Source organism: Schistocerca cancellata, chromosome 9, assembly GCF_023864275.1.
Source record: "Schistocerca cancellata isolate TAMUIC-IGC-003103 chromosome 9, iqSchCanc2.1, whole genome shotgun sequence".
NCBI classification, from domain to species: Eukaryota; Metazoa; Arthropoda; class Insecta; order Orthoptera; family Acrididae; genus Schistocerca; species Schistocerca cancellata.
The window spans coordinates 440,833,917-440,848,179 of NC_064634.1; the positions used below are offsets into that span (position 1 = coordinate 440,833,917).

Sequence of the window (14,263 nt, forward strand, 5' to 3'; positions counted from 1 at the left end):
CAGCAGGTCATACTGAAAATCAGACAGATTGGAGAGATGTTTATCTCTGTACATCAGTCAGATTTCATATTTTTAGAATAAGGAAAAATAAATAAGAAAACCATCACACTTTAGCTTCACAGACCTATAAAGCAGTGATACGTCCACTCGGTTTGTTTCTGGTGTGGGTGTATGTGTTTGTGTGAGGGAGACAACTGTGAATATTCCTTTCAATATTTATTCATTTTTATTTTTATTCTTTTGTGGATAGAGTTTATAGTGATAGTCAGATTGATTCCACAGCCCGAGGTCTAGGGTGCACTGAAATATGATAATTTGGCTGTGAGGGAAATGAACATATTCCATACATAAGGAGCCACCCATCATCAACACTTGCGCAGCAGTAATTAAATTCTTCTGCCCGCCTGAATGAATGACCATATTTATACCATATGCCATTGAAATACATTCAAAGAACAATGCATGGAAGGTTTTTGAACAAGAATATAGTACATCAAAGCTATTCTGAACCTTTGGCATAGTTTTAACATCATAGTGCTTTGTTGCAGATAGCCTTATTGAAGGTAGTATTTCCTCATTTATTTTACATGGTGCACCAGAAGTAGTTAAGGCAATCATAAATGCGTGCCAAGCACAGTTCCCAATAGTAGTGTGCCAATTCAAGTTGTACACAGTAGTTCATAGTCTTTAGTAGCCATGGAATGTTGGTGGACCAAGCATTGGCCTTCACAGTTGAAGTTTTCTTCAAAAGTAGTGATGCAGTGGTATAGCATATTTTCTGACACTGATTCAACATTAGAAGAAACAGAGGAGTCTTGTTATGGCAGATCATTTTGAGCTGCATGAAAGACTTGAAAGAAACGGCTCCAGTCACAGCCAAGTGATTTACGGCTCATTGATGATTTATTCAAACTTCTTGACATTGTAGATACTGTAAGAGAGGCAGTACAGTAGAGTCCAAAGCATTCTGCTATTCAGGAAGCTAGATTCTATACAGGATGGTCAGAAAAGCTTGTAATTGTGTTGCAGGCCGGATTGTGCTGATAAATAATTGTTAAGAAAAAAATTGATACGTTTCACTGTTTTGGGTTTAATTAGTATTGACATTAGCCAATCAGGTCATTGCACGTGCAAATTCAAGCAGTTGCACGCACTAAAATGCAGTAATGCGCAGACATCTGCGGGTCCACGAGTTACCATTTGTTCAAATGCTCATTACCAGTTAAAATTTGGCTTTTTTCAGGAGTGATAAATTTAAATAGGGGAGAAAAAGCTGTGTATGTTGGGTTAGGGGAAACACTATGAAGAACACAATTACAAAGTTTTTTGCAGCGAAGTTCTCGTGTAATCCACCCAATTGGATGCCATTCTGGAGTATAAAGGAGGGAACCTTGTCAGTTTATGACACTCAGTCCCTGACAAAGATTATGGTGGATATCATCGAAAGCTTGGAATTTTATGCAAATGAAGAGCATGTTTGGTGTGCTGGACATCTGTCTGCTTCCCAAACCAGTGTCCGTACAGATGGCACCTCAGTGATCCCAACAGGATGGTGCCATACTGCACACAATGAGGACTCTGACAAATTTCCAGAGAGGCTAATGTCATGTAATGAGGCTGTAACATGGTCTGCACATTTCCCAAATTAATCTGTGTTCATTTTTTTTTTTATGGATATACTTTATATAACTTCCAAGAATACGAGAATCCATTTGAGCTGCAGTACAGTGCATTCTGATAGTAATGTTGTGCAGAGCCATGGATGCCATACTCCATTGTGCAAAAATGTGTGAGCAGTACTCATTTTGATTACATTATTTGAAACATGACAGATTTGAAGAATGCTTCTGTGTGTCCTATATATAATAGAGGGAAACATTCCACGTGGGAAAAATATATTTAAAAAGAAAGATGATGAGACTTACCCAACAAAAGCGCTGGCAGGTCGATAGACACACAAACAAACACAAACATACACACAAAACTCTAGCTTTCGCAACCAACGGTTGCCTCGTCAGGAAAGAGGGAAGGAGAAGGAAAGACAAAAGGATTGGGTTTTAAGGGAGAGGGTAAGGAGTCATTCCAATCCCGGGAGCGGAAAGACTTACCTTAGGGGGAAAAAAGGACAGGTTTACACTCGCACACACACATATCCATCCACACATACACAGACACAAGCAGACATTTGTAAAGGCAAAGAGTTTGGGCAGAGATGTCAGTCGGGACGGAAGTACAGAGGCAAAGATGATGTTGAAAGACAGGTGAGGTATGAGCGGCGGCAGATTGAAATTAGCGGAGATTGAGGCCTGGCGGATAGTGAGAAGAGAGGATATGCTGAAGGGCAAGTTCCCATCTCCGGAGTTCTGACAGGTTGGTGTTAGTGGGAAGTATCCAGATAACCCGGACGGTGTAACACTGTGCCAAGATGTGCTGGCCGTGCACCAAGGCATGTTTAGCCACAGGGTGATCCTCATTACCAACAAACACTGTCTGCCTGTGTCCATTCATGCGAATGGACAGTTTGTTGCTGGTCATTCCCACATAGAACGCTTCACAGTGTAGGCAGGTCAGTTGGTAAATCACGTGGGTGCTTTCACACGTGGCTCTGCCTTTGATCGTGTACACCTTCCGGGTTACAGGACTGGAATAGGTGGTGGTGGGGGGGTGCATGGGACAGGTTTTACACGGGGCCGGTTACAGGGGTAGGAGCCAGAGGGTAGGGATGGTGGTTTGGGGATTTCATAGGGATGAACTAAGAGGTTACGAAGGTTAGGTGGACGGCGGAAAGACACTCTTGGTGGAGTGGGGAGGATTTCATGAAGGATGGATCTCATTTCAGGGCAGGATTTGAGGAAGTCGTATCCCTGCTGGAGAGCCACATTCAGAATCTGATCCAGTCCCGGAAAGTATCCTGTCACAAGTGGGGCACTTTTGGGGTTCTCCTGTGGAAGGTTCCGGGTTTGAGGAGATGAGGAAGTGGCTCTGGTTATTTGCTTCTGTACCAGGTCGGGAGGGTAGTTACGGGATGCAAAAGCTGTTTTCAGGTTGTTGGTGTAATGGTTCAAGGATTCCGGACTGGAGCAGATTCGTTTGCCACGAAGACCTAGGCTGTAGGGAAGGGACCGTTTGATGTGGAATGGGTGGCAGCTGTCATAATGGAGGTACTGTTGCTTGTTGGTGGGTTTGATGTGGACGGACGTGTGAAGCTGGCCATTGGACAGGTGGAGGTCAACGTCAAGGAAAGTGGCATGGGATTTAGAGTAGGACCAGGTGAATCTGATGGAACCAAAGGAGTTGAGGTTGGAGAGGAAATTCTGGAGTTCTTCTTCACTGTGAGTCCAGATCATGAAAATGTCATCAATAAATCTGTACCAAACTTTGGGTTGGCAGGCCTGGGTAACCAAGAAGGCTTCCTCTAAGCGACCCATGAATAGGTTGGCGTACGAGGGGGCCATCCTGGTACCCATGGCTGTTCCCTTTAATTGTTGGTATGTCTGGCCTTCAAAAGTGAAGAAGTTGTGGGTCAGGATGAAGCTGGCTAAGGTAATGAGGAAAGTGGTTTTAGGTAGGGCGTCAGGTGATCGGCGTGAAAGGAAGTGCTCCATCGCAGCGAGGCCCTGGACATGTGGAATATTTGTGTATAAGGAAGTGGCATCAATGGTTACAAGGATGGTTTCCGGGGGTAACAGACTGGGTAGGGATTCCAGGCGTTCGAGAAAGTGGTTGGTGTCTTTGATGAAGGATGGGAGACTGCATGTAATGGGTTGAAGGTGTTGATCTACGTAGGCAGAGATGCGTTCTGTGGGGGCTTGGTAACCAGCTACAATGGGACGGCCGGGATGATTGGGTTTGTGAATTTTGGGAAGAAGGTAGAAGGTAGGGGTGCGGGGTTTTGGTGGGGTCAGGAGGTTGATGGAGTCAGGTGAAAGGTTTTGTAGGGGGCCTAAGGTTCTGAGGATTCCTTGAAGCTCCGCCTGGACATCAGGAATGGGATTACCATGGCAAACTTTGTAAGTAGTGTTGTCTGAAAGCTGACGCAGTCCCTCAGCCACATACTCCCGACGATCAAGTACCACAGTCGTGGAACCCTTGTCCGCCGGAAGAATGACGATGGATTGGTCAGCCTTCAGATCACGGATAGCCTGGGCTTCAGCAGTGGTGATGTTGGGAGTAGGATTAAGGTTTTTTAAGAAGGATTGAGAGGCAAGGCTGGAAGTCAGAAATTCCTGGAAGGTTAGGAGAGGGTGATTTTGAGGAAGAGGAGGTGGGTCCCACTGTGACGGAGGACGGAACTGTTCCAGGCATGGTTCAATTTGGATAGTATCTTGGGGAGTTGGATCATTAGGAGTAGGATTAGGATCATTTTTCTTCGTGGCAAAGTGATATTTCCAGCAGAGAGTACGGCTGTAGGACAGTAAATCTTTGACAAGGGCTGTTTGGTTAAATCTGGGAGTGGGGCTGAAGGTGAGGCCTTTGGATAGGACAGAGGTTTCGGATTGGGAGAGAGGTTTGGAGGAGAGGTTAACTACTGAATTGGGGTGTTGTGGTTCCAGATTGTGTTGATTGGAGTTTTGAGGTTTTGGAGGGAGTGGAGCTGGAAGTGGGAGATTGAGTAGATGGGGAGAGACTGGGGTTTGTGTGCAATGAGAGGAGGTTGAGGTTTGCTGGAAAGGTTGTGAAGGGTGAGTGAGTTGCCTTTCCGGAGGTGGGAAACCAGGAGATTGGATAGTTTTTTAGGTGGAGGGTGGCATGCTGTTCTAATTTGCGGTTGGCCTGTAGGAGGATGCTCTGAACAACTGGTGTGGATGTGGGAGAGGAAAGATTGAGGACTTTTATTAGGGACAGGAGTTGATGGGTGTGTTGATTGGCTGAGTGGATTGTGTAGGTGAAGGATTAGGTGGGTGAGGTGGGTGGAACAATCCGTGATCTGAAGGCTGACCAATCCATCGTCATTCTTCCGGCGGACAAGGGTTCCCACGACTGTGGTACTTGATCGTCGGGAGTATGTGGCTGAGGGACTGCGTCAGCTTTCAGACAACACTACTTACAAAAGTTTGCCATGGTAATCCCATTCCTGATGTCCAGGCGGAGCTTCAAGGAATCCTCAGAACCTTAGGCCCCCTACAAAACCTTTCACCTGACTCCATCAACCTCCTGACCCCACCAAAACCCCCGCACCCCTACCTTCTATCTACCTTCTTCCCAAAATTCACAAACCCAATCATCCCGGCCGTCCCATTGTAGCTGGTTACCAAGCCCCCACAGAACGCATCTCTGCCTACGTAGATCAACACCTTCAACCCCATTACATGCAGTCTCCCATCCTTCATCAAAGACACCAACCACTTTCTCGAACGCCTGGAATCCCTACCCAGTCTGTTACCCCCGGAAACCATCCTTGTAACCATTGATGCCACTTCCTTATACACAAATATTCCACATGTCCAGGGCCTCGCTGCGATGGAGCACTTCCTTTCACGCCGATCACCTGACGCCCTACCTAAAACCTCTTTCCTCATTACCTTAGCCAGCTTCATCCTGACCCACAACTTCTTCACTTTTGAAGGCCAGACATACCAACAATTAAAGGGAACAGCCATGGGTACCAGGATGGCCCCCTCGTACGCCAACCTATTCATGGGTCGCTTAGAGGAAGCCTTCTTGGTTACCCAGGCCTGCCAACCCAAAGTTTGGTACAGATTTATTGATGACATTTTCATGATCTGGACTCACAGTGAAGAAGAACTCCAGAATTTCCTCTCCAACCTCAACTCCTTTGGTTCCATCAGATTCACCTGGTCCTACTCTAAATCCCATGCCACTTTCCTTGACGTTGACCTCCACCTGTCCAATGGCCAGCTTCACACGTCCGTCCACATCAAACCCACCAACAAGCAACAGTACCTCCATTATGACAGCTGCCACCCATTCCACATCAAACGGTCCCTTCCCTACAGCCTAGGTCTTCGTGGCAAACGAATCTGCTCCAGTCCGGAATCCTTGAACCATTACACCAACAACCTGAAAACAGCTTTTGCATCCCGTAACTACCCTCCCGACCTGGTACAGAAGCAAATAACCAGAGCCACTTCCTCATCTCCTCAAACCCGGAACCTTCCACAGGAGAACCCCAAAAGTGCCCCACTTGTGACAGGATACTTTCCGGGACTGGATCAGATTCTGAATGTGGCTCTCCAGCAGGGATACGACTTCCTCAAATCCTGCCCTGAAATGAGATCCATCCTTCATGAAATCCTCCCCACTCCACCAAGAGTGTCTTTCCGCCGTCCACCTAACCTTCGTAACCTCTTAGTTCATCCCTATGAAATCCCCAAACCACCATCCCTACCCTCTGGCTCCTACCCCTGTAACCGCCCCCGGTGTAAAACCTGTCCCATGCACCCCCCCACCACCACCTATTCCAGTCCTGTAACCCGGAAGGTGTACACGATCAAAGGCAGAGCCACGTGTGAAAGCACCCACGTGATTTACCAACTGACCTGCCTACACTGTGAAGCGTTCTATGTGGGAATGACCAGCAACAAACTGTCCATTCGCATGAATGGACACAGGCAGACAGTGTTTGTTGGTAATGAGGATCACCCTGTGGCTAAACATGCCTTGGTGCACGGCCAGCACATCTTGGCACAGTGTTACACCGTCCGGGTTATCTGGATACTTCCCACTAACACCAACCTGTCAGAACTCCGGAGATGGGAACTTGCCCTTCAGCATATCCTCTCTTCTCGCTATCCGCCAGGCCTCAATCTCCGCTAATTTCAATCTGCCGCCGCTCATACCTCACCTGTCTTTCAACATCATCTTTGCCTCTGTACTTCCGTCCCGACTGACATCTCTGCCCAAACTCTTTGCCTTTACAAATGTCTGCTTGTGTCTGTGTATGTGTGGATGGATATGTGTGTGTGCGAGTGTAAACCTGTCCTTTTTTCCCCCTAAGGTAAGTCTTTCCGCTCCCGGGATTGGAATGACTCCTTACCCTCTCCCTTAAAACCCAATCCTTTTGTCTTTCCTTCTCCTTCCCTCTTTCCTGACGAGGCAACCGTTGGTTGCGAAAGCTAGAGTTTTGTGTGTATGTTTGTGTTTGTTTGTGTGTCTATCGACCTGCCAGCGCTTTTGTTGGGTAAGTCTCATCATCTTTATATATATAAGCCTTCGCAACCCATGGTTGCTTCATCAGGAAAGAGGGAAAGACGAAAGGATGCGGGTTTTAAGGGAGAGGGTAAGGAGTCATTCCAATCCCGGGAGCGGAAAGACTTACCTCAGGGGGACCACACCATGGATAAACATTACTATGTGGTGTCGCACAATAGATGTGTTTCCATTCATCAGCTCTCATTGTAGAGTGGTATTTTCTAGCACTGAGCTGTTCTGCCTTTGTCAAGTATTGCGAACAAGTGTTTTGTGTTGGCACTGCATTAACAACAACAGTGCACCACACCTGAGCACATAAGATTTGCAGTAAAAGTGGATGTTCAGCAACACCTTCACTGCCTGTGAAGATAATGTTCTGCTGCAAAATATTCCTCAGAGTTCAACAGTAATAATGGACAATGCACCGTACCTCTCTATTGTATTGGCTAAAGCTACAACAATGCAGTGGATGAAAGCAGATATTTTGCTCTGAATAAACAGAAATGTTTCACTGGATAAAGTTGAACATAGCATGTCTGAGGCAGAGTTACTGGAACTTGGGCTGTACAAGCCAAAAACTCCACAATACCACAGTACTGGGTTAACAAACTAGCTGGCAGTAAAGGACGTAGTTTACTTGGGCTTCCTCCATATCACGCTCATTTAAATCTGACTGAGAATATGCACAGTGAGGTTCAAATGTTGAAGAAAGAAGCTATTGGAAGCACTACACCACAGAGCATGTTTTGAGTTCTTCAGCCATACTAAGAAGGTAGTGGAGAGATGGATTCATGAAGGACTATGAAGAGTTTCGAGTAATAAGTAACTTCTCTTATTACCATGTTAAAATCTGTTTCTTTTGCCACAGCAAAGTTAACAAATATTCATCTCGCTAACATTCTAATGCAGTTGAAATTTTGATGGAATCCTGAAATAGTGTGCCATTAAATCAGTAGCTGAAGGCAAGGCAGGTCAATAGTTTATGAAAAAGCCCATTCTCAGAATAAAATGAAAGCATGATTTCTCCACTTATGTTATCACAAAATCCACAGCAATTGTTGTTTCATCAGCTATCGATTGCATTATTTTAATGGGGGGTGGGAGACCCTGTAGTTACTAGATTATCACGTTGGGTATGGAAGTTTTGCATATATTCATCATATGGGATCATTTTCTGCTCTTTGTGTACTATCATTTGCCAAAATGTTGTTTTGATAACTTGAATGAGATTCGTGGGATTTATGAATATTTCTTTCTGGCTTTTTCACTGGTGCGTGCATTTGTGACATAGTGGTTTACATACATTCCATTTTCTCGAGACTGGTGACAGATTGTGATATTCCTCTAAGTTTAAAGAATAATGTTTTCAACATTTCCTATGAACCAACGTATGACCTAACATGGATGAAATGCAAATTCATAGCGACCCTTATTTTTCACTGCAAATTTTAAGAATTTCATGTAGTAGTTCACCTAATATTGAAATATTATAATATCTATGAGCATTAACGTAGTTATAGGCAGTTCATCATGGAACTGAATTAACCTGTGGGGTTTGTGAGAATCAGATGTCATTAGCTGATCGGTCAGCTTGTGCAACCTTGTTTGTGCAGTCAAGTTGGCATGGCATTATCAACACCTACTGGCGCACCACACTCACGCTCACAACAATGCTTCCCTCCCCTTGCTCCATACTGAACTGTCAAAAGTCACAACTAATTTAAATGCACTGTAATTCTCAATTCTTCACCATAAACTAAAGATCTTCGTTATCAGTGCCTCACACCCTTTGAATTGGTACTGAGGACTTGAGTGGATTCATGATACTGTATTATCACACATGTTTTTAGTCCTAATGTTGTGAGTGTTTTGTGGTAGTAGAAATTCCTTATATAATATTCCTAATAAACTTTTATTGTTGTATTTATTATAAATAGGCCTGGACACAAAATGAAAACCAAGAAGCAGGTGAGTGATGGAGTTGACAGGACAATTGCTTGCCCTCACAAAGGCTGCACAAAAATGTTTCGGGACAACTCTGCAATGCGCAAACACCTACATACTCATGGTCCGAGAGTACATGTGTGTGCAGAGTGTGGAAAAGCATTTGTTGAGAGCTCCAAACTCAAGAGGCACCAGCTTGTCCATACTGGGGAGAAACCATTCCAGGTAAGCTTAAACTTCCTTTTCAAGTCAGTAGCTGTATTTGCAATTTTCTTTGTTGTAAAGAGTTTTGTTTTGCTTTACCATGTAACTGTCTTTGAACTTTCATCATAAATCAAACAAACTGCAGACATAAATTTTAATCTGATATTGCAGTGCCTCTGTTGTTCCGAATTATGATGTAAAGTTCCTTCGAAGAAGTTTGTGTGTCTGAAGGAACTTTGCTTTATCATTTGGAATAACACAGGCACTAAAATAAAAGTTTATCCACTGACACCGGGAAGTGACTTTAAAGTAAAATGTTTCACCTTTACATACAGAAATATACATAATGGATGTACAAGAACAGATTGTAGGCACATGATTCAAAACATATGTAAGTTTGGGTCAGGCCATGAGTCATGCTCAAATAGCCAAACGATAAGAGACTGCTCACGATAAGTGGGAAATCTGGGTTCGTGTCCCAGTCCAACACAAATTATTGTCATTCCTATTCGCAATTGCAAATGCATGTCATGTAAATTTTATTCGGCTAGAGCATCATTCTTAGAATGAGAGTGGAGAGAGCTTAAACAGAGTGCATGTACGTGCTGTGTTATATAGCTGGTCAGTATTAGTTCGAAACAGAAGGGAACTTTCTTACTGATGCTGGTTGGAGTCTAGTCATCCAAACAGGCATGTAAAAGACTGAAATCATCAGATGTTGGATAGGTTATTGGATTTTATTGGATTTTGATACATGGTTCCTCTTCTGGCAGGATGTTTTGTCAGAATATTAAGTTTATCCATATTTTTGGCAGTGGCCAGAAAAACTTAAGCACCTTCAGAATTTCTTTTTAAAGACAGGTAAGGCAGTGATCAACTACAAACAGTTTGAAAAAGTAGAAATACATATTACTTTAATTACAGAGACAAATTTCTGTGTGATGATATAGAGGGTAGAAGTATAGTAATAGTAATGATTGATAAACACGTCATTCGGAGCAAATTTTATGTACTCTTCATGGCACTACACCAGAAGAGATGTGGTGATGTGCAAAAAGATCAACTATCCCAGTGCTCTAAATGCATTTGCATTCAGCGTAAAAATAAATTCAAAATGTTCAAGGTACCATTTTATTTTTGGAAAAATGCAAAGTAGTGGAAATAAGAATAAAATGGCATGCAGATGTTGCCATCAAAGAGGAATACTATTTGTGCATCCACAAGAGTTCCCACCCCATGCCAACACATCTGATACACATTTATGAACATTCCAACTAATTAACCACTTGTGCATGGAACAGTTATACATAAATTGCCATTAGCAACAAAGCTATTTGGAATCGGCACAAACGGAAATGTAGTGGTTCTTGGTGTAGGCTATCTTTCCCTGAGATGGAAGATTTGTTATGTTTGGGGATAAAGAGATGGCTGTTAAAGTAGTGTGATACAAGTGGGAGGTCTTTTCTTAAATTATATTTTCACAGTATCATGCAACAATATCTTGTGCAAGCACAACAAACGTATGCCTAGTTACACCCTATCTATACTGGTGAGTCAAAATGGGGACTACTATAACTGCTCTGGGCAGTTTTAATTTTTTTCCCCCCAAAAATGATTTGGATGACACAGAAGCGATGTGAGGTATTCAGGCTATGGACGAGATGTTTTCAAGCAACAAAATTCCTCATTTGCTAATAATTTGTAGTGTGTGCTGCAAGCAGTCAGGTGTACATGCCCAGCAGACATACCAGTCACTTCCAACCAAGAAATCCTGTTTCTCTTAAAAACAACTTGAGGAGTCAGTAATATTTTGCAATGTACAAAGGCACTTACGGAAGTAATAGTTCACGCAGCAGGTGAAGAGTCCTGCTCAGTGCCTGCTGTTGCACAGTGTAAAGTCCCACCCCCCATCCCCCTGTATCCATGTAACCATCAGGCTCACTGTTGGAATTGAAAGCTGTGTGTCATTGGAAGAAGAAAGTGAGGGATACAAACTGCATCAGGTAAAACCTTCTTTGGCAGCTGTGCTACAGCTCCCGACAGCCACAGAGGCATAGCAGGGTCCTACTCAATTGCTTCCAGATGGTACATGGATTTCTACTCTGGTGAGAGAGCCGTCCCTTCTATGGTGTTCACAACTATTTGTAAGGCAGCTTTGGAAGAGTACTTTCAATTTGCTAATGACAGGGAAGTCCATAATCTGGTGTGAACTTGCCCTCTCCAGCGTCTCAGAGCAAATCCGTTCTTGTGATTTGTTTGGTTGCTAGGGCAACATGTAACAACTTCTTCTCTAGTTTTTGACTTAAAATTCCCGTTTTCTCGGGTCCTTTCACACAGGTCGCCATGTTCTAACGTTTTTGATGCCGATTTAAAGTGTGAAGTAGACGTACAGACTTCCCACTTCTTTTATACGAGATGGCTTACTTTAGATTCGCAGCTGATCTTCTTTGCTGGCTACTGGAAAACTCTCTTGACTGTATCCGTAGAATGATGCTAGGTACAGGAATATTTAAGCCTCTCTCTCTACTTGTGAAATAAGTAGATACGCGAACTATACATTTCGTAACCAACGGTATATTTGAACTCCATACAGAATAAAATTCTTACTTTCCACGTACATATATGACTTCCAGTAAGTCACTTGCTCCATTCAATGTCAGAAACAAATTTAATTACATTTATAAAAGAGCTGACTTAATAACCATGACCCTACTTCACAGGTCTTGCCTCTACCAAGGCTGGATTAAGAGTCTCCAAGATTACTTTTTCAACTGTTCTTCTTTCACATAACAATAGTCAATGACAGAAGAGGCACAGAGCTGCATAAAAACTCCATGGTTCTTCCTCTAAAACATCAATGGATTACCCAACAAGTACTTGTCGGTGCCGTTGAACTGCCACATTTACTTTGTTCCCGCGACTGATTTTAAACCTGCACACACACAAACATGTGACGTGCGGTAGGTAGGATTTGACCATCCCACACTAGTATTTAGAATATCGAGTGTTCGAGGTGGTAGAAGGCTGAGTGGTTCTAGAATTTACACAGAAATTCTCGAATCGCTACAAGATGGAGGCAAGTGTTGGAGTCACCACAGGGCCAATGCTGCCATTCATCTCTCCAAGTACCCTCCTGCAGTAACTGGTAACTGAATGATGACACCTTCCCGTACACCACAGCATCATCAGCAAACAGCCACAGTGGTTCTCAGGCTTTTCTATAATGTGGGTCCCTTGTTTATTTGGAAAGTGATCATTGGACCCCCCGTGCATTGCTGTCTAAAATTTCGCATATTAGTAAAAAAAGTGACTAAGTAGGATTACCAGTGGCAAGACAAATATCAAGAACAATAATGCAATAAGTAATTTATTTTAAGCATACATGATTGTTTGTTGCCTAGTGACTGAAATTACCATTGAAAATACAGTGACTTACTGTAATATTGTAAGAGTGCAGTAATACAGTGCTGTAAGTACCTTAAGTGAAAATCAATGTGTGTTTTTTCCCTAATTTAATTTGTTTATTTTTTTTAAATAGGAAATCCGCATGTGAGACTGTTCTCAAATGTGGAGCCACTAATGTGAGGCATGAAATTTTTTGTGTTTTTCCGTAATTTCAATGAAATCTGGAATAACCTTAGGTTCAGTTTCACATTAAGATGATTTTGCTCTAAGGTTTTAATACTGCACAGAGCAGAAAAGAACAAGCTAAAAAATTCATTTTCAATGAAAACATTTTTCCATAAAGTATTGCATGATAGTTCCAATAGCTGTTGTTCTGTATCAGAGAGATTCATATCTTATATGTCATGGATTTCTACATCAGCGAAAGGAATTTCAATCCAACTATTACCAGGTTATGAGACAGGGAAATGTTCTTGAGAACTTGCAGCTAATGCTCTCAAGTGCCCTACAAGTGTTTTGTGCATTTCAGCTGAAAGTTTTTTTACCTGAAGAATCAATGAAGAAGTCCTTGAGCACTGGAAATGATGAATAGTTATTGTTTTACACTCATGCTGCCCACAGGTGCAGTTTCATAAGTGAAGCTTCAACATTACTCTCAGTCTGGAAGATATTAAAATTTCTTCCTTTCAGGCCTAAATTAAGTTTGTTGAGAAAGAAGAAAATATCCAACAAGTAGGCCACTTCACACAATGAATCTAAAGCACACCATTTCATGCCTGAAAAAGAATGTTGCTTGTGTAAAAGAAAGAAGCATACTTCATCACACAGCACAAAAAAAAAATGACAGAGGACTTCCCCTCTTTGATAACCACTCTTCAGTATGTAAGAATGTGTTGACTGCCAATTTCTTCACATAAAACTGTGAAAAGACCGGAATTTAGAGAACATGATTTAATGACATTAACAAGTTTTGTAATTTCATCCAGATCACATTTCAAATCCTCAGGTATTTTTCTCACTGCTAAAGCTTCTCTGTGTGTGAAGCTACACTTTACTTCTGGTGCTAAAGGTTTCCCTCAAGCCATTAAGCATGACATCAAACCTTTAAAAGCACATGTGCCATCCATAGTAATAGTTACACATTTATCATACCTGATATCACTGTTTATCATGAACTCATTAAGTGCGCAAAACACATCTTCTGCCACTGTTGTAAGAACCACTGTTCAGAACAAAAGCTCCTCACAAGTAGTCTCTTTATACTCATAACGATGAAAACCAACAGATATGCTTTTCTGTCCGGACGTCTGTACTTTCATCAGGTTGTTAGGAATAAAATGAGATAACCTTGAAGTTTTAAAATTATTTGTTCTTTCACACTGAAAGACATGTTGTCAGTTATCCTTTTAATTGTACCATTGAAAAGGGCAATTAAGTTTATTTCCTTAGGAATCAAGTCACTTCCCATAATCTCACATATAACTTTTGCAGCTGGTAGGATTAAATTTTCCACAACTTTGTGAGGTTTCCCAGTTTTAGCAACTAGGAATGACAAATG

General features: G+C 42.6%; 1 protein-coding gene across 1 annotated transcript in view; it reads left to right on the forward strand.

The window, feature by feature from the left end:
- LOC126100263 (transcriptional repressor protein YY1-like) overlaps positions 1–14,263 on the forward strand; it is a 100,167-nt gene that overhangs the window by 49,973 nt on the left and 35,931 nt on the right. Inside the window, exon 3 of the mRNA XM_049910853.1 lies at positions 9,090–9,321. Coding sequence (XP_049766810.1) covers positions 9,090–9,321 — 232 coding nt within the window. The remainder of the gene's footprint in view (positions 1–9,089; positions 9,322–14,263) is intronic.